This window comes from Kogia breviceps, chromosome 12 (assembly GCF_026419965.1).
Source record: "Kogia breviceps isolate mKogBre1 chromosome 12, mKogBre1 haplotype 1, whole genome shotgun sequence".
Taxonomy (NCBI): domain Eukaryota; kingdom Metazoa; phylum Chordata; class Mammalia; order Artiodactyla; family Physeteridae; genus Kogia; species Kogia breviceps.
This window is the reverse complement of record NC_081321.1, coordinates 85,836,259-85,857,381: the sequence shown is the minus strand read 5'-3', so window position 1 is coordinate 85,857,381 and position 21,123 is coordinate 85,836,259. Positions and strand designations below refer to the sequence as shown.

The window sequence follows — 21,123 nt, the reverse complement described above, 5'->3', positions numbered from 1 at the left end:
TGGCTGTGGGAATCGAATGTTAATCAGTTGTATCGATAAACTGTAGAACTTTGTCCCTTGTCTTCTGTTTCTCTATAGTTTTGTTTTAAACTGAGTATAGTATCTGGTTGTCTGTGGCTGAATCTGATAACCCAGAAAGGCAGAGAGGAGATGGATGTCAGCAAGGCAGAACCATTGAGCCTTAGGACATAGCTCTGGAAGGCATCCGTGGAGATTGTCCAACTCCTTCCTTTTACAAATGTGAAGACAAAGGCCCAGGGGCCAGAAAATAGATCAGTATGAGGCCAATAAGTATAAATATCTTGACACACAAAAATAGTAAATAATAATACAAAACAATTTTAAAGTCTTTATTGGGCCTACATTGTCTTTGGTAACTCTCAAAACACCCCTGCAAGGTAATGGTTATTATTACAATCCCTATTTAGCAGATGAGCAGACTGAGGCCCAGAGAGGTTAAGTAACCTGTCCAAGGCCACACAGCTAGTAGGTGGTAAAATGAGATTTGAGTTTGACTTCAAATCCGAGCCCTTTCCCCTTCTGCCAGTGTTTACCAAACTGCAGGCATTTGTGTACCGCATATGGCAGTGTACCACTTTCTCAACTTTTCATCATCTGTGTTCCTTCTGTTCTGTGCATGACTTACTATTTTCTTTAAATTGACTCATTTAAAAAATTATAAGTGTATTTTGTAACAGAAAGTATATACCCTTACTATAAGTAGAGTAACAGTTATGTCTCAAAAGAAGGTGATTGTCCAAATATATATGGTTAGAGTAATGTTATTCAATTCTGGGTAGCTTTTGTTACCTGCCTGCATATGAAATTAGGACTGATTTCTCACTGTGATTTAATGTTACTTAATGCTATGAACACAAGCCTCCTAAATCATCCCATGTACAACCAGTGGTATATGGCTCCATACTTAGGAAAACACTGCCCGACACCATTCTAGTTCTCAGTAAATCCTAAGGGCAAGCATCACTGTTCTGGAAAGGATGGCCCTGGAGGCTTAGGCTGGGAAGAGGTATTGGGATCTTCTAACCTCTTACTCAGGGCAAGAGTTTTATGTACATCATCTCCTTGACCAGTGGTAGAACTAACTGAGAAGCAGCTGTTATAATGACTAAGAACATGTCTTCATAATAAGCACTGGCTCATCATAAGTGTTATATAAATGTTGGCTATGGGGCTTCCCTGGTGGCACAGTGGTTAAGAGCCCACCTGCCGATGCAGGGGACACGGATTCGTGCCCCGGTCCGGGAGGATCCCACATGCCGCGGAGCGGCTGGGCCCGTGAGCCATGGCCGCTGAGCCTGCGCGTCCGGAGCCTGTGCTCCGCAATGGGAGAGGCCACAACAGTGAGGGGGCTGCGTAACGCAAAAAAAAAAAAAAAAAAAAAAAAAAATGTTGGCTATTATTTGAAACAAAGTATTCCTGCACAGAAAGTGGCTCCAGAGGCAGCATCATGTAGTCGTCAAGGTTATAGCTTCTGCCATCAGACTGCCTGGGTTTAGCCCTGGCTGTCCTTAAACTACATCTGTGTATCCTTGAGTATCAGCAGTATCACAGATTAACTCTTGACTCCACGTGCTACCTGCCTAGAGAAAGGTTCCAGCCCTGCAGTCCTGTGTATGTCAGGGAGAGCGTCTGTTCCCACTGGCTATTCTAAACTTATTCCGCAATTTCAGTTTGCTAGGTTATCCTTGAACATGTTTCTGTTTTTATTTCAGTTAACCAGGTGTTGCTGTTCCTTCTGATTGTGACCGTCTGTGGAATTCTGTATAAGAAAGTTCATAGGGGGACTGTGCTCAGGAACGAAACAGGTATGCAAAGTGGCATAAGCCAGTCACAAGAAGTCTAATACTCTGTGATTCCACCAACATGAGGTACTCAGAGTAGCCAAATTCATAGAGACAGAAAGCATAGTGATGACTGCCCGGGGCTGGGTGGGGGGAGGGGAAAGGGGAGTTATTGTTTAATGGGTATAGAGTTTCAGGGTGTTTTTTTTTTAAAATTAATTAATTAATTAATTTATTGGCTTCGTTGGGTCTTTGTTGCTGCACATGGGCTTTCTCTAGTTGCGGCGAGCGGGGGCTACTCTTCGTTGCGGTGCGCGGGCTTCTCATTGCGGTGGCTTCTCTTGTTGTGGAGCACGGGCTCTAGGCGTGCGGGCTTCAGTAGTTGTGGCTCGCGGGCTCCAGAGCGCAGGCTCAGTAGTTGTGGTGCACAGGCCTATTTGCTCCGCGGCATGTGGGATCTTCCCGGACCAGGGCTCGAACCCATGTCCCCTGCATTGGCAGGCGGATTCTCAACCACTGCACCACCAGGGAAGCCCGAGTTTCGGTTTTACAAAATGAAAAGCGTTAGGGGGATGGATGACAGTGATGATTGTACAACAGTGTGAATGTATTTAATACCACTGAACTGTACACTTGAAAATGGTTAAGATGGTAAATTTTATGTTGCATATTTTACCACAAAGAAAAAAAATATATTAAAAAAAAGAAGAGGAGAAAAAAAAAAAGAAGAATGGAGCAGGCAAGCAGGCATGGGGTCCATCAAGATGAGATACATAAAAACACAGTTTGAATCCTTCCTATAGCTGGGTCCAGAGAGAAACAAAAATTCAGTCAGCTTCCAAGTACCTTCTTGTAGAATATCCACCCAAGGCCAAATTTTCAGTTGTGTTCTAGAATGATCCGTGCTATTCAAACTTAGCACATATCAGAATCACACAGAGGGCTTGTTCAAACACAGTCCTGGCCCCGGGTTTTGAATCAGTAGTTTGGGGGTGGGGCCGAGAATTTGCATTTCTGACAAACTCCCAGTTGATGCTGAGGCTGTTGGTTTCCGGACCTCGCTCTGAGTGGCCTGCTCTGCATCCATCCTTTTGGAGTCTCTCAATAATTTTGCTTATGAGCAAAATCGCTGCATTGACCATATGGCCTCCTCCAGCTACACTGGGGAGCCCGGTTTCCCTCTTCAGGGGTGAATTGCGTGGGATGGAACCTCACTTCTCCAAACATACAAAGCCAACACACACAAAAATTAAGTAGCACCAGTAGTGTTTTATTTTTTATTAGTTTACTGTTTTATATCAGCAAAATGAATATACTCATTTATGGAAAATACAAAAGAAAAATATTACCTGTAGCTGTATCAGCCAAAGACAAATGCAATTAATATTTTGGTGCATTGTATACATTCATATTCACACTTTTTTTTAAGCCAGAGGCTTAGGCACTGGACACACTACAAGGAACGAAATAACGTCCCTGCTCTCACAAAGCTGACTTTTTCAATGTAAAAAAATTCATAAGGACTTCCCTGGAGGCGAGTGGTTAAGAATCCACCTGCCAATTCAGGGGACACGGGTTCGAGCCCTGGTGCAGGAAGATCCCACATGCCGCGGAGCAACTAAGCCTGTGCGCCACAACTACAGAGCCCACGTGCCTAGAGCCCGTGCCCCGCAACAAGAGAAGCCACCGCAATGAGAAGCCCGCCACCACAAGGAAGAGTAGCCCCCGCTCACCTCAACCAGAGAAAAGCCCGCGCGCAGCAACAAAGACCCAATACAGCCCAAAATTAATTAATTAATCAATTAAAAATTCATTAAAAATTAAAAATATGTATAATCAGGTCTAGATGAACATTGGGAGCCTCTGTAAAGTGAATGATTTCCATACAGAGATATGTATGCAGGTGTTTATAGGGCGTTATTTTTAAAAAATTTTTAAATTTTTTTTTTTTTTTTTTTTTTTTTTTTTTTTTGTGGTACGCGGGCCTCTCACTGCCGTGGCCTCTCCCGTTGCGGAGCACAGGCTCCGGACGCGCAGGCCCAGCGGCCATGGCTCACGGGACCAGCTGCTCCGCAGCATGTGGGATCCTCCCGGACCGGAGCATGAACCCGTATCCCCTGCATCGGCAGGCGGACTCAACCACTGCACCACCAGGGAAGCCCTATAGGGCATTATTGATAGTAGCCCCAAACTAGAAGCAATCCACATGTGAATCAAGTAGTGAATATATAAAATGTATTATATCAATGCAATGGAGTACTTTTCAACAATAAAAAGGGACAAACTACTAATACATGATACAATATGAATAAACCTCACACACATACTAAATGAAAGAAGCTAGACCAAAAACACCACATGTTGTATGATTCCATTTAAAGGAAATTTCTAGGAAAGGCAAATCTATGGAGACAGAAAACGGGTCAGTGGTTGCCTGGGGCTGGGAGTGGGAGTGGCTTGACTGCAGCCCAGCTGAAGGGAAATTTTCTGGTGATGAAAATGTTCTAAAATGGGATTTTAGAACATTCTAAATGTTCTAAAATGGGATAAATTTACTAAATATCATTGAACTATGTACTTACAGTAGGTAAATTTAAAGAAATCTATATTAGTCTGCCTGGGCTGCCATAACAAAATACCACAGACTGGGTAGCTTAAACAACAGACATTAATTTTCTCACAGGTCTGGAGGGTGGAAGTCCAAGATCAAGGTGCCGGCAGGGCTGGTTCGTCCTGCAGAGGAACGCCTTCTCTCTGTGTCCTCACGTGGCCTGGTGCCTTTTCCTCTTCTTATAAGGACACTAGCCATATGGAATTAAGGGTGGGCCTCATTTAACCTAACTGCCTCTTTAAAGGCCCTATCTCCAAATACAGCCACATTCTAAGGTACTGGGGGTTAGGGCTTCAACATATGAATTTTAGGGGTATGCAATTCAGTCCATAGCAGTATGTAACTAATGACTCAATAAATTGCTTTGAGAAAGGTCGAGAGAGAGAGAGAAAGAGAGAGAGAGAGAGAGAGAGAGAGAGAGAGAGAGAGGGAGAAAGAGAGAAGGTCATACAAGGTCAAATGTTGTCTGAACTTTGAGCTTGTTACTCCTCACGTTTTACTTCCTGCCCATAAACCAACACATTCCATCGGCTGATCCCATTGCAAGTTCCTTTCTCCACGGAAAGAAATGAGTTGCTTGTATAATAGCTGTTAAAAGAACTGTGAGGAAATGCACATCCTGACTAATTGGCTATATATTTATATACGATAAAGTGTTTTCACCACATGAATGGATCCAATAGCACATTTTTATCCCACACAGTGTTAAAATTTAAAAAGAGAGAATCAGTGTTATGAAATACCACTCAAAAGAACATAGTTGGCATGGAAAGATGGATGTCTGTGGTATGTAAGTGGAAAAAGCAGGTTACAGAAGACTATGAAAAGTATGATTTCATTTTGGTTTTAAAATAATACATCAAATTTCATGTAATATTTATATAATATGTAGTATATGTGCTTTCTTTGTACATTAAGAAGGGTTTGAGAGGCACATACCACACTGGTAACCTTTGGAATGTGGGCTGAGAGGTCTGCAGAAAACAATCACCATTTGGATGCTCTTCTGTTTGACTGGAATTTTTCAAGAAGTGCATGTTAATATTTTATAGACTTTATTTTGTAGAGCAGTTTTAGTTTCACAACAAAACTGAGCAGAAGGTACAGAGATTTCCCCCATACCCCTTTCCACCACACACACGTGCACACACGTGCGTGCACACACATGCACACACGTGCGCGCACACACATGCACACACACAGACACACACACACAGCCTCCCCCACTATTAACATCCCGTACCAGAGTGGTACATGTGTTACAATCCATGGACCTATGTTAACACATCATTTTCACTAGTGTCCATAGTTAATTTTTTTTTTTTTTGGCCATGCTGCGCAGCATGCAGGATCTTAGTTCCCTGACCAGGGATCAAACCCGTGCCCCCTGCAGTGGAAGCAGGGAATTCTAACCACTGGACCACCAGGGAATTTCCACCACTGTCCATAGTTTACATTAGGGTTCACCCCTGGTGTTGTACATTTTATGGGTTTTGAAAAATTTATAAGGACATTTATCTATCATTATAGAATACAGAATAGTTTCAGTGCCCTAAAAATCCTCTGTACCTCACCTATTCCATATTAATCTTCACAATTTTTAAAACATTAATTCAAAGAACTAGTGTCATAACGTGAAGTCCAGAGGCCCTGGGAAGTCGTGTACTGAAGAAAAACATGGTACCATTCTATGTAATCTCCTGATGATGACATTCCATGGAATCTCCTGACAATTTCCTTGCAATCAGGATGCTGGTGATTCACTCTTGGCCCATTTGGGGTGCAGCAAGTTTATATGTTTGGCTAAAATAGTTCTAATTTGAAATGGGATTCAGAGATTTGGCACTGGGAGTGCAGACATTTCACCTCTTCTAGAAATGGACATTGTTTGATAAGAGTTACTTGTGAGAAGAGACTAAAGCAATATAATAAATTTCTAGTCCCTATGCCACTATTATGAGATTTTTATGGGCACCAAATGGCTTCTCATAACAAACCTTTTAATGGTCTGGCTCAGGCAGCATTTGGTATAACAGATCCAAGTAGTACAATGGCAGATTCCCAAAGATCTGCTAGGATGGGGCATCGGTGAAGAATTACAGTTGAAAAATCTTCCCACCCTTCTTCCAATGTGCCTTCCTCTATCATTCTGTCCAGGGAAGACTTCTAGGCAGAGAGCAGTACTTTTGGCTTAGGCTAGCTCCCAGATTATCTGACGGGCAGAGGCTCTTAAGCAGTATAGTGGTGTGATGTGTCTGCAGCAGAGCTGTGAACGCAGTGTTTGACCTTCTCTTGGGGTGCTCTTCTTTCATGGGGACGTGTTCCTCCAAACCTCATTCTGCCCATAACCTGATGAAGGGCTCTATCTGAGCCTGACAGCCAGGTACTGCCCCAGATTTTCAACCCTTCCCTCTTTCTTTGCCCCTAAGGGTCACCCATGAATTATTCCTCTAGGGCCCTGTTCTCTAAGGCCAATGCATCGTATCTGTTTAGTTGATTTCAGCAAACTTTCATTAAGTGCTTGCTAGGTGCCAGACTCAGTGGGGATAATACAATGAGCTTACAGTTTAGTATAGGAGACATACACATGAATAGATTCTTCCCATGCAGTGTGATAAGTGCTCAAATAGAGGTTTCTAATGAATTCACCCAGCCAGCCAGCCAGCCAGCCAACCATCCAAAATGTATTGAGAATCTACCATGTTCCAGGCACTGGGCTAGCTGCAGAGGAGACAAGGGTGAACAAGATACTGTCCCAGCCTTCACAGAGCTCCTAGTGTTACAGGAGAGAAAGGAAAGACATGCTACCAAATAAATTGCAGAGCAGCTGGTAAATCCACCCACAAGCAAGGACAGAGTGAGCATGGGTGAGGGCTGAACTAATTTGTGTTAGTGAGCTGTTAAAGGCTTCCTGGGGGCTCCAATGTCTATACTGCATTTGGAATGAATAATGTAATAGTTAGATATGCAGGAGGGGATGAAAATAATATTCCAAACATCAGAAACAGCCTGTGAAAAGGCATTGAGATAAGGGACAACATGGTGCCACTATTCAGGGAACCGCTAGTATTTTTGCAACGCTGGAATAGAAGTAGACAAGGCTAGAGAAGTGAACAGGGACTGGATCCACGTGTGCCAGGAATGGAATGTGGCTCTATCCTATAGCAACCATGGGAGAACTTTAAGCAATGAAGAAACATAGTCAAATTTTCATTTAGGCAGATCACTTAGATGCCTGCAGGTACCATATGATTAGGCAACATACCACATGATTAGGGGACCTCCCCAAGATGACAGTTTAGTCCAAAAGGAACAGTCCCTCAAGAAATTTTTTCTTCTCTTTATAAAAGCAACCTGTAATTACTTTGGAGAATTTGGAAAATACAAGAAACACAAATAAGGAAATTAAAATTACTCATAATTCTATAAATAGACATAGATCCATTTGCAAATATGCATGTGTCAAATTGGGATCAAATACTGGAAAGGATTTTGTGTTCTCTCCCCCCCCACACTTAACATTATATTATGAGCATTATCTCATGCCAGCAAATATACTGTGAAAAATTATTGTAGTGGTGGAAATTTCACTTGCGGAGGAAGGTGGTGGAAGAGATGTAGGAGATAAAGAGGGAGGCCTTTCAATATTTCTTAAACTATACGAAGCAGAGTACCTGGTGGTTAGTTTCACACATTTGTTGGATTAAATATCAGCTAAAACTGCCGTGGGTCTGAATAATAGAGATTTTGCAAAAAGACATCTGTAAAGAAAGAGAGAACTTTAAGTAAAAATCAGATATCTGTTTGATAGTGAATACTCTAATACTGATAATTATTATTCTTCATACCTAAAAGTTGTGTTGTGATACCGAAATATGATGTTATGACGTTAGTATTTTATATCATAGCCAAGGATCAGAAGAATAATCAATTATTCATCTTATGCATTAGTCATACTTTTTCATTTATCTCTTTTTTTTCCATCAACTTTTGACTCCCTCAACAAGAGGGTGGATAACAGAAAGCAAGATCACAAGCAGTATATTTTATAGCAATGTAGGCAAGGTAAATATTCCAATTCAGACAGAGTTGAAGAATGTTGAATCAAATGAGGCTTTTCAGTTCTTCACATATTTTTCAACTGTGTGTATGTGTTAGGCTATCTGGCTTCTTTAAGAGAGCTCCACAATAATAGCGACTTAAGCAAAATAGAAGTTTATTTTCTCTCTCAAGTGAAAGTCTGATGTGTCAGTTCCATAATCATCCAGATCAGGATCCTTTCTATCTTAGTTTTGGTGTCCTCAAGAGGCAGCTTCCATCTCATGGTCCAAGATGGCTGCTTTAACTCCTATCATCGTATCAACATTCCAGGCAAAGGGAAGGGGGAAAAGAAAAGGGGAGGGTAAGCATATTCCTTTTAAAGGCAAACTCAGGTGTTGCACATATACTTGCACTAACATCCCATTGGTGAGCACTTGATCACATAGAGCTGCAAGGGAGTCTGGAAAAATATTCTTAGTGGTTGGCTATGTGCCAGCTAAAGTTCCAATGTTGTATTTCGAAGAGAAGAAGGAGAGACTGGATATTGGAGAATAATTGGCAATCTCTTCCCCACTATGCTATCTTCCCCCTGGAGTGTGGAAGACAAGTCAGACTGTGAAATTCCTTCATGTTCCAAGACTCTGATTTTGATGTTTCCAGATGATGACTCTGAGACTCCTGAGGATATGGAAGATGAGATTCCGGTGGTGATTTGTGCAGCAGCAGGGAGGATGGGTGCAGCTATGGCTGCCATCAACAGCATCTACAGCAACACTGATGCCAACATTTTGTTCTATGTAGTTGGACTCCGGAACACTCTGTCCAGAATACGGTAATCTGTGTACTATAGACTTTGGAGTTTTCTACTTTCTTTTAATTGTCCTTGTCTTTCTTTACATGGATTCCCTTCTTTCTTTGGTTTGATAAATGTCCTTCAAATTAATGAGGGGGTGACCTGAGGTTTATTTGATGGCCCGACAAATGTGTTCCTAGCTAAGGAAATTTTAGCAAAGCCTCATTAATCCGGTAGGGCAATGCATCATTCTGCAGAAGTGAATTATCTAATGAATGAATGAAACCCAATCCTTAAGCAGTTTATATGAGTCTTTCTTTCTAAAAGTTTCTCTTTTCTCTGCTTTCTTAACCTGAGAGACTATTAATATAATATAATAATTTAATATGGCTCAGAATCATCACTAATTATCATTTTGAAACTGCAAAGTGGTCTCTTTTCCTATCACACGCCATACTAAAACGTAAATTGGAGTTGGATTTAAAAGAAATAAACAGGAAATAAAATTCTAAATGTCTTACTAAAATGTGGGATAATTGTATAATTTTGGTATGGAGAGTGACTCCTTGAGCCCAAGGAAAAAAACTGACAGATTTGACTGCTAATATTTAAAAAGTTTTAACTGGTGAAAAACACTAAGTGAAACTGATCACATAACAGATTAGGCAAGATATTTTCAACATGTATTATAGACAATGGATTACTATCCAAAATGTATAAAGAATTCTTACCAAAAAAATTCAACAATATGAGCATATAGTAGAAAAATGAGCACAGAATACAGACAATTCACAGAAAAAAAACACTATAAATGGCCAGCAAACATGAAAAGGCATTCCATGTTACTAATAGGGAAACGCAAATTAAAACAATGGCGTGTAATTGCACTCATCAGGATGGTAAAAACTAAATAGGACAACACCATCCTGTGCAGGAAAATGGACATGCTTACTCCTTGTTTACACAATGTACACTTCATAAATTGGTAAAGCAATTTTGGGAGGGCAATATGGCAATATCTAATAAAACGGTATATGCATATATAGTTTGACTCACCACTCCATTTCAACAGCTGGGACTCTGTGCTGTGGAAATTCTAGTACATATGACCAAAATATATGCACAATAATGTTAATTTCAGCATTATGTGAAGTAGTAAAAAAATTGTGACGTGCTTAAATGTCCATCAGTGAAAGGATATTTAAGTGAACTATGGAATATGATCCAGCTATTAACAAAGAAAGAAGGCATAGAATATCTCCAAGACACATTTACTAAGTGGAATGTGCAAGTTGCAGTACACCTCATATGGTATGACCCACCTTATGAAGGTCTTAATCTGTTTGAGCTGCTGTAACGGAATGCACAGACTGGATGGCTTGGCTTAAAAACAAGAGAAATTTACTTCTCAAGTTCTGGAGGCTGGGAAGCCCAAGTTCTAGGTGCCAGCAGATGCCACGTCTGGTAAGGGCTCATTTCGTGCTTCATAGCAGGCTGTCTTCTTGCTGTGTTCTCACATGGCAGGAGTAAGGGAGTTCACTGGGATGAACGTCTTTTATAAGGGGCACTAGTCCCATTCATGAGGGCTCCATCCTCATGACCTAATCACCTCCTACAGTCCACACCTCCAGGTACCACCACACTGCGGATTAGGTTTCAACACACAGATCTGTGAGGGACACAACATTCAATCTATAGCCATGAAATCAAAACCCCCAAACTGTAAATTTGTACATGTACATATATGTATTTCTGTAAAGAAAAAGACCCAGAAAGATCCCCAGCTGTTAACAGTGACTATTTCTAAGGAGGGTGGAGGAAGTGGAGGGAGCAGAGATGAAGGGAAGTTCAAGGTATTTCAAGCTCTGTGAGACTGAGAACCCATAAGGGGAGAGGGTGGAGAGGAGGAGGAAGAGAAAGTGGGGAGCAAGGACAGAAGATTGAGAGGCAAAGGTAAATTCAAATCATCCTTGGAGTCAAAACAGCGGAGTAGACACGATTCAGGCAAAGTAGCAGGTTCAGAAGGCCGGGCTTCCTTACAGTGCTGTTAACCCGTGGCAAAGACAGCACCGTCAACCACAGATGCTGCTTTACAAGGAAGAAGGAACACTTTTTGTTCTTCTAGTTTCCTGTGGAGATTATGTGGATCTGGGGAGATATTTGGTTATTATTATTTTGCTTCATTTCCTTTGCAGAAAGTTATGTGAGTGAAAAAAAAAAAAGATTCAAAGCTAAACCAGATGGGGAAAAAATCAGAAGGATTTATAGACTAGACTCTACTAAGGTTGCACATATCTTATTTTTACCTTTCTATGGAGGCAATAGGCAAATTGAGGAAAGTTTGGAGGTGTGTGCTCGAGGTTATTTTTGGTTTTGTTTTTGTCATCCCTTTAGAAAATGGATCGAACATTCTAAACTGAGAGAAATAAACTTTAAAATCGTGGAATTCAACCCTGTGGTCCTCAAAGGAAAGATCAGACCAGACTCTGCAAGGCCTGAACTGCTCCAGCCTGTGAGTAGGGATCGCACATGTCGGGGATGGTTCTCGGTGAGACCTTGTTCGGTGTGGAACACCAGCCACTCGGATGCACACAGAATGTTTCAGAAGCCTAACAGTTTTCGAGGTCCACCAAACTCTGCTCATTTATAAGTCAAAAGCCACCTACTGCAGAAAGGATGTAAGATGGTTTACATAAACCATAATGAAGTTATGAGAGAAGAAACGAAGCGTAAGAAAGTGCAGGATGCATTTGTGTGTGTAGATATGCCTGTGGAGCAGGGGAGGGCCCGAGTTGTGAGGCCTAGAAAAAGTATTCCCAGCCCAGAGGCAGTTGTGTGTACCGTGCCGGGACCTTACACTTAGCTCAGAGTATCTCAGCAGCTGAGGAAAAACGGTAGCAAGATGGATTATATACTTCAGAATATTGACTAATACTTTCAGGAGACACCAACTTTCTTCCTGGCATTGGGAATCTTAAGGTGTTTTACTGCAGGAGCTCTTACAAAAGGGACCCTCTTCTGCATAAAGAGTGGGCTATTATGTTTTGTGGGGTTTTTTTGCCATACGCGGGCCTCTCACTGTTGTGGCCTCTCCCGTTGCGGAGCACAGACTCCGGACGCGCAGGCTCAGCGACCATGGCCCACGGGCCCAGCCGCTGCGCGGCATGTGGGATCCTCCCAGACCGGGGCACGAACCCGTTCATCGGCAGGTGGACTCTCAACCACTGTGCCACCAGGGAAGCCCAAGAGTGGTGTTTTTGATGGCACGTGTACAGAAAATGCAGCCACCTTCTACATGTGATTATTATTTAAATCCATCCTTGAAAATTAATTAAATTCGAAGCCCTCTGATGATAAGATCTTTTCCCAATTCCAGATATTTATTATCAAGAGTGCTAGCTGAGTTGGGACTTTGCATTATACGGCATTGTAGCTATTAAAACGTTAAGACCCCCATCCTCAGCCCATGCTTCCCTGGCTTTTTTCTGGTTCAGGGAGCTAAGAGGGTGCACCTGTGTGTGTGATGTGATGACGTGTGAGATGAGCTCCACATGTGCACGCACATGTGCGTGTATGTATGTGTGCATGTGGGTGTGTGCACATGCACATGTGAGTTCACGTGTGTGTGCACGTGTGTGCGCGCGTGTGTGTTTAAGGCTGTTTTCGTTGACAGTAGTCAAATTACTGAGTGTAGAGGAAGGCAGGCAGTTTGTGGCCAGAAAGATTTACAGCCCCTGTGACTCCCGCTGCATCAGTCCACAGAGATGAAAGTGGTGACAGTCTCAGCAGTGGGGGGGGGTTGGATCTAGAAGAACCGCTGGCCAGCGCTGGTTTCAGTCCCAGGGCCCAGGTGAACTGGGCACCAGGAAGCTCAGGGGAGGCCTCTTTGCAGCCTCTGTTTTATTCTGCTCCAGACCTGGAGCTGGGCAGAGGCCGTGGTCAAAGCGGAGCCCCCAGTGCCCCTATTAGTCACTGCGCCTTCTGGCCCTTCCCCACCGTCACTGCTTTTGTTGTTTTAACAGCTGAACTTTGTTCGATTTTATCTCCCTCTGCTTATCCATCAACACGAGAAAGTCATCTATTTGGATGATGACGTAATCGTACAAGGTATGCTCACCGATGCCAGGAACACTCGGAAACAGAGCAGCTGATAAGTAGAATGACTGTCTCTCTTCATTTCTGAAACATCTAGCGGCTCAGTGATTTTGACTGCTTATTAAATTTGGGAGCATTGTGTTGTTGTTAATCAGGGAATACTTTGAAAACAGGGGTTGATACTTTCTGGGGCAATCCAGTTGACTTTCTGAGAGCCACTCTCTGACTGTCAAAGTCTGTAATAAGGAGCTTGTAAAAGTCTGTAATAGGTGGCCTTTCCTTTTCCTGCACGCCTAAAATGTAGGGGGATAAAACCTCACTGATACCATTCTTAGAAGCGAGCTAAGTTTTAGTGTTAAATGTCACCTTCTCTCTCTCCCGCGTGCAAAATAAGACAAGCATTGGTGTGGTACGTACACAGCAACAGAAGTAAAGAAATCTGACCAGTGTTGATCTGAGCTTATTATCAAGTGGCTTTTTAAATTGATATGACCTAGTCTTATCAAGAAAATTGCCAAGCCACTTGAAAGCATGGATCACATACTTTTCCCCCACAGCAAAATCAGGGATTGTTTAAGCTCAAAGGCTCTATCTAGCCCTGGAATGAGTGCTATACTATTGTAACTCCTGGTGTTTGTGAATGCAGGGGACATCCAAGAGCTGTACGACACGACCTTGGCCCTGGGCCACGCGGCAGCTTTCTCAGATGACTGCGATTTGCCCTCCTCCCAGGACATACACAGACTTGTGGGGCTGCAGGTGGGCACATGTCTCGGGAATCCTCCCTTTGTCCCTCTCCTCCCTGCACTTCAGAGCGAGTGTCATCCTCACCTTGGAGAAGACTGGGGGAACGCTGGGAGGCAAACAGCCAAGGGGCCTGGGCGTCCCATTCACTTCCCACCTCTGCTCCCACTGACTCCGGGGCAAGTTACTCACCCCTGCAAGTCCCGCTTTCCTTACCTGAAACATGGCAACAATAACATCTATCTGGTTGTGTTTTTGTGAGTTGTGATGAAATAACATGATGTCAAAGTGTCCAGTAAATGCTCCAGAAATGATGCTTGTTATCTAAGTCACTCGCAACCACATTCTGTGGCAGAGGTGGTGTTTTCTGTAAAAGAGACTCACTGAACCTTTGGTTCTGTTTTCAGAGTTTTGACCATTATTCCCCGCCCCCCTCCTTTCAGTAGAGGAAAATACTGATTTTGTTCCAAGGTAAAGAGCTCCTTACCCTGGTAGAAATGAAGACAGTCGAACCCAGATGTAACACGGAAGCCAAAAGAATGGCTTTACAATACAAGATGCTCTTACGAATCGAATGCTGTTCTTCAAAAAAAGTTCCAGGAAATAACTGTATATGTGTGACATTTAAGCTGTGACACACTTTAAGGCCTAGGCCCTGGGGCCAGACCTGCCTGTCAAAATCTTGGCTCCATCACTTAGCAGCTTTGTGACCTTGGGCAAGTTACTTAATCAGTGGTTTTCTCCCTCATTCCTTAAATAGAGGTAATAACAGTATCATTACTTCTCCGGTAGGGTTATTGGGAGAGTTAAATTAGTTAATACATGTAAAGCTGTTGTATGCAACTAATGAGGTAATTATGCGTGGAGTTCTTAGAACAGCGCCTGCACATAGAAGAGTGCTCAAATAGTTCCATTACACCCATGTTGTCTTTGAGCATCCCATGAGGTGGGTGAAATAGTGTGTCCTTCCTCATTTTACATTCACTCAAAACTGGCTATTGAGTGCTTGCTATGTGTCTCACACTGTTTTAGGTGCTAGTAACATAGCAAATAAAACTAAAATTCCGCCTTTGGGTAGCTTACATTCTAGTGGGAAGAGGTGGTCAGGAAGCAAGTAACATATTGAACAGAGGATCAGGGTGGAGGTGGGGTTGGATTTTAAGTTGGGTGATCAGGGAAGGCTCCACTGAGATGTTGTCGCTGAGCCTACACCTGAAAGAACTGAGGCAACTATCTTGATAGATATTTAGGGGGGAAAAACGTTTCAGAAGAGGTAACAGCAAATGCAAAGGTCCTGAGGCAGGGGTGTGTTTGGTGTATTAAAGGAACAAGGAGGTCAGTGTGGCAGAGGGGTCAAGGGGGAGAATAATGGAAGTTGGACAGGTAATAGGGGCAGGGTAGATGGTGGAGGTTGGGGAAACAAGAGGAAACTGGGAAAGGGCTCCAGGAAGTGGCCAGTGACACAGGAGGAAGCCCCGGTGCTGCATGATGGTCTCAAGAAAGTGGTTATTTTCCAGAAACAAAAGATTCCTTGGTCAAAAGCACACAATCCTCTTCCTTTATAGAACACGTATATGGGCTATCTGGACTACCGGAAGAAGACGATAAAAGACCTTGGCATCAGCCCCAGCACTTGCTCTTTCAATCCTGGTGTGATTGTTGCCAACATGACAGAATGGAAGCACCAGCGTATCACCAAACAATTGGAGAAATGGATGCAAAAAAACGTAGAGTATGTGTGGCCCTCTATCATTTTTTCCATGCTTGGGAGTAAAACTATTCCATTAATTTTCTATGCATAGCTCAGGGGTTAGAAATATTTCAGACATCTGAGGTCAGATTTTCTTACACAGACACTGTTGAGAAAAAAGGGAGCAGTGGATGAAAGATCCGTTCTCAAACGATATGTCATAGGAGGTGAGATCCTGTGCAAGCCTTATTATACAAACATTTTCTAATAAATTGTTTAGTGATGTGATTTTTAAATCTTCTCCCAGAATTCTAGTGCACCTTTTTGACTGCAAATCATTTATCTTAGTCGAGTTTCTCCTTCTTACATAGATTTATATTTAAGAATTATTTTATAAAGTCAACTTTTAAAAAAATAACACTTAACAACATTTAATGACACAGCCTTAAAATTTAGAATCCATGCATTGACAGAATTCCCAAAACGAATTTAGAAATTCACAATACCAATTGGAAATTTTAACATACTTCTCTCAGTAAATGATAAAGACTGAAAATTAGAAAGCTTATAGAAGAGTTGAACAAGACAATTTACAAGCTTCATCTTTATACGTATTGATCATATAAAACATTTTAAATATCAAAGAACTCATATAAACTACGTTTTTATTGTAAATTAGTTAAATGCAATATCATTAGCAAAAGAAATATGATGGGGAAAACATTATAGGCCATGTTTGAAATTCATAGACAGAAGATAGTATTCCAGAAGAGCAGGTTCAGGAAGATATTTCAACATTTTAAGGAAGGGAGAGAACAGGTATTATACCTGCATGGGTTAGGGGTAAGCCTACAACCAGTCAAAGGCCCTGTGAGTCTGGTTCCTGGAGACATCAGAACAACTGATCCTGGACTGATCCCACCGTACTGAGTTCAGGAACATACCTGGACTAAACTCATGTTGGCCTGTAGGGGTTGAGGGAGACGCTTGAGTGTACTGTATTGAATTGCTCTCAGTAATAATATTATATATTATATAACAATAAGTTTGATGATCTCAGGCATATATTCCAACTAGCCTATGCTCAGACTTCCTCTGGCCTGTTAAGATTGAGAATGCTGGGTTTCCTGAACAGTAGTGATATTACCCTCATTCACTTAGACATTATAATCCATAACTGCAGGATCTTAGGGTGTGGAAATTTGCCCTTCCATATGTCCTGGAAAATGTGCTGTGCATCCTGACATCGCTAACTTCCTTAAGGATCCTTTAGAAAAATGAATCCAGCTTGATTTCCTAAAGCAATGTCTGTGTTTGGTCTTTCGTGAGTTTAAGCCCCCAATGAAATTTATTAAGTCCCGTTTGTAAAGTCAACTTTTTAAAGATTGAATTTTTTATATCAACTTTAGAATTTTTTTAAAATTTATTTTTGGCTGCGTTGGGTCTTAGTTGCTACGTGCGGGCTTTTTCTCTAGTTGCGTCGAGTGGGGGCTTCGTTGCGGTGCGCGGGCTTCTCATTGCGGTGGCTTCTTTTGTCGCGGAGCATGGGCTCTAGGTGCGTGGGCTTCAGTAGTTGTGGCACGCAGGCTCAGTAGTTGTGGCGCGCGGGCTTAGTTGCTCTGTGGCATGTGGAATCTTGTGGGAACAGGGTTCGAACCCATGTCCCCTGCATTGGCAGGCGGATTCTTAACCACTGTGCCACCAGGGAAGTCCTAGATCAACTTTAAAATATGCATAATACATTGACTGACTTAAAGCTAAAAAAAGTAAAGTAAAATAAATATTGAATTTTTAAATCATTTTTCATCATTGAAGTTTTAAGAGAAAAAATAAAAATAACACAACTACTATGATGGCATTGTATATCCTGTCCATCTTTTTTATCTGGATATTTTTAATATTATCATAACCTTGAATTTGTGAGTAAAGTCATTCTAAATAATGTAGGATCAGAATTTGGTATCTTCGAAGTTTGCCATAAAAAGGCCTGAGAAGTAAAATGGCAAAATAGTAACACACTGTGAATCAAGGTAAAGTATATGGGAGTTCATGGTATTCGTCTTACAATTTTGTGTAGGTTTAACAATTTTCAGAATAAAAAGTTGGAGAAAAATGAAAGACCATAGATTTATTATATAGTGAGGGACTGTCTTACACCTTTTAAAATGATTAGCTTCTACTTCAACTGAGTCTGTGGGACTCCAGGACAAATGTTGCTTTTCTATTCTGTTTCTTAGGGAAAATCTCTACAGCAGCTCCCTGGGAGGAGGGGTGGCCACCTCCCCAATGCTGATTGTGTTTCACGGGAAATACTCCACCATCAACCCCCTGTGGCACATAAGGCACCTGGGTAAGTATTTAAGAAGAACACCAATGTGCATTTTATAGCCCCAACGAGCGCCAAGGCGAGGAGCGCGTGCTATTGCACCAGCCTCCTCAGTTCAAATCCTCCAGGTGACCTTGGAGGTGACCTTGGACACATTACTTAAGCCTCAGATTCTGCAAATGCAGGGGATAAAAATGACCTGAGAGATGTGTTTCTAGGAATTCAGGAAAAGCAGTTAGACTCATGCTCAGCATACAGTATGTGCTTGCTAAACATGAACTATTTACGATGGAACTTTCACTGTCAGAACTTTTTCACATGCCTTTAGTGCCCTCTTGCAGTAGCCCATAATGGACAAAACCAAATGAATTACCATAATAGTTTATGGTGAATTTAGATAGCCGGCAATTTCTCTTTTAAAAAGAAGTTGTTTAACGACTGTGCACTACTTGAGTCCCTCAAGTCCTTTATTCACTCTTCACTACAGGAGTACAGGCTCTGGGGTATGGACTGGAATCCCAACTCTGCTATTTTCTGTGACCTTGGGGAAGTTACTCAAGCTCTCTGTGACATAGTTTCTTCACTTGTAAAAGGAAGCTAATAGAACCTTATGTTTTTCCAAGGAACAAATTACCTAATAGGTGTAAACTGCTTTTAGAACAGAGCCTGGCACAGAAGACATTCACATTCATTCAAACATATGGCCACAACCCATTAGCCAAAACCACTGGGCCAGATCTGTTTAGAAATTTTCTAGAAAGGTTTTGAATTTTTAAAAGGTAATGTTTTGGGGCTTCCCTGGTGGCGCAGTGGTTGGGAGTCCGCCTGCCGATGCGGGGGACGTGGGTTCGTGCCCCGGTCTGGGAGGATCCCACGTGCCGTGGAGTGGCTGGGCCCGTGAGCCGTGGCCGCTGGGCCTGCACGTCCGGAGCCTGTTGCTCCGCAGGGGGAGAGGCCGCGGCAGTGAGAGGCCCGCGTAACGCAAAAAAAAAAAAAGGTAATGTTTTGCACGTACTTATATTATGCAATACCCCGAGAGGGTTGTAGATTTTGCTGCCAAAGAAGTTATTAAAAATCTTTTTGTTTTCAGACATTTGGGGATTGATTATTTTAGAACTGGAGACAATGGATTGTGGACTTATATTTACCAGGTGCCCATACACTGCCAAGCCCTGGGCTAGGCTCCAGGGATAGATGTGAACATTACTTCTCTCAGAACAATCCTGCAAGGTGATATGTCCCCTACTCTCCCTTGTAAAAGGAAGGACAGACAAAACTGTGGAAAAGTTGGGTTACTGTCTCCTCTGAATGGTGCCGTATAGATTTGCTTCTGCCTCACCAGAATCTCCTGATTTTTCTGAGCATCCGTATGCACAGAAGAGTGACATGGGGACATTAAGGACACTAATATTCTGATTTGCTTTATAATAATGTTGGGTTCACTGTTAGGTCAAATATCAACATTTCCATGTGATGAGTGTGTAGAAAAATCACATCAAAGTGGAATATCTATAAAAATGTTGTGTAGGAACAGCTGTGCAGAGCTTAGATCAATAGGGTTAGAGCAGTTTATGATCTTGGAACAGAGACTCAGAATTACATTTTATGAACCATCTAACTTATTGACAAGTAGGAAGGAGCAGAATCTTCCCAAGGGAGAGAAGTCATTTTTCCTTGTAGAACAGAGCCTACATCTCTGCTGAACGTTTTGGAATCAGGGATGGTCTACAAAGTAAAGCTACACAGAAATCATTTGAAAAATGATTCTGTTTTAGAGTTTGTTGAAAGCAGAAAGCAGCGTAACACTAATGGGTATTAAGTTTGGGTCTAAACAGGTAGGCTTAAGATTTTTAAAATTTATGAAATTTATTTAGCGAAAAGCAAAACTGCAAGCCCCTACAGAGTCTTTCAGTCATGGGGCTGAGAGACAATGTCCTACCTCCTGGAGACTTCCCACGTGAAGGCTCTGCTCCCCAGATGAGCATTTCCTTGTATAGATTCTTTGGAAGTTGATAATTATTCCAATTATGCTACTATAGCCCAAACACCTAGCTCCTCTTCTGCAACTCCCTGCACAGCTATGTTTATGAATAATGAAAGAAAGGTTTGGAGGTGGGTATTTCCCTCTTACATCATATGTTAAACGAGAATAATAATATTCTAGCTATTCATCCTCTCTTGACTCAATGGACTTTCAGTTGTTTTTTAAAAAATACCACATTCTCTTTCCTAGAAAGAAAATGTAACATGATAGGGATTTTTAAAAAATTTATATTCAAAAGATCTTAATGTACTTCTGGAAAAGAGATTCTAAAAATATTCTGATCAATAACAATATCAAGGTAAATGTGTAGTCTCTAAGCAATTACTTATGAGGAGAGTAATATTCAAATGGAGGCAGCTGTTTGTTAAAAAGTAGATCTCATTCTCAGTCAGATTTTATAGGGTAAACACAAGACTGTTTAAAAGAAAATGCTGCCATATTAAGGATGGAAAAACAAGAACTATAAACTCTGGGTGGGAGGGAAATTAATACAAAGTCTTTAGGGGACAATTTGACAATCTCTTATCAAAATTTATAAGGCACAGACCCTTCGATCTAGCAGTTCCATATACAAGATTTTATCCTACAGATATTATCTGTACAAGATATGCATAGAAGACTGTTCATTGTAGCATTGTTTATGCTTGTGAAGGGATAGAAACAGCCTAAATGTCCTTAATAGGAAACTCAATCAACAGTCATATATCCATTCTATGCAGTCATTAAAAATGATTCAGTGAATTCACATGTGCTGCTGTGCAAAGTTTTCCAAGACAGTAATTTTAAAAGGCAAGGTACAAAAAATACACACACACACACACACAGGTATACAGGTAGAACACTACTGGAAGAATTTTAAGAGAAACTCTTTAACAGTGGTTATTTTGGAAAATTAGGGTAGGTGGTAAATTCTTCATTGCATACCCATTGATTTGTCTGATTTCTTTTTTTTTATGATGAACTTGTATTGAATTTTT

General features: G+C 41.7%; 1 protein-coding gene across 5 annotated transcripts in view; it reads left to right on the top strand.

The window, feature by feature from the left end:
* Positions 1-21,123, top strand: part of GLT8D2 (glycosyltransferase 8 domain containing 2) — a 55,288-nt gene that overhangs the window by 33,171 nt on the left and 994 nt on the right. For all 5 annotated transcript variants that reach the window (XM_067010010.1, XM_067010008.1, XM_067010009.1 and 2 more), the window contains 7 exons: positions 1,734-1,826; positions 9,115-9,286; positions 11,642-11,759; positions 13,270-13,354; positions 13,989-14,101; positions 15,652-15,818; positions 18,014-18,126. In XM_067010010.1, the coding sequence (XP_066866111.1) occupies positions 1,734-1,826; positions 9,115-9,286; positions 11,642-11,759; positions 13,270-13,354; positions 13,989-14,101; positions 15,652-15,818; positions 18,014-18,126 (861 nt within the window). The remainder of the gene's footprint in view (positions 1-1,733; positions 1,827-9,114; positions 9,287-11,641; positions 11,760-13,269; positions 13,355-13,988; positions 14,102-15,651; positions 15,819-18,013; positions 18,127-21,123) is intronic.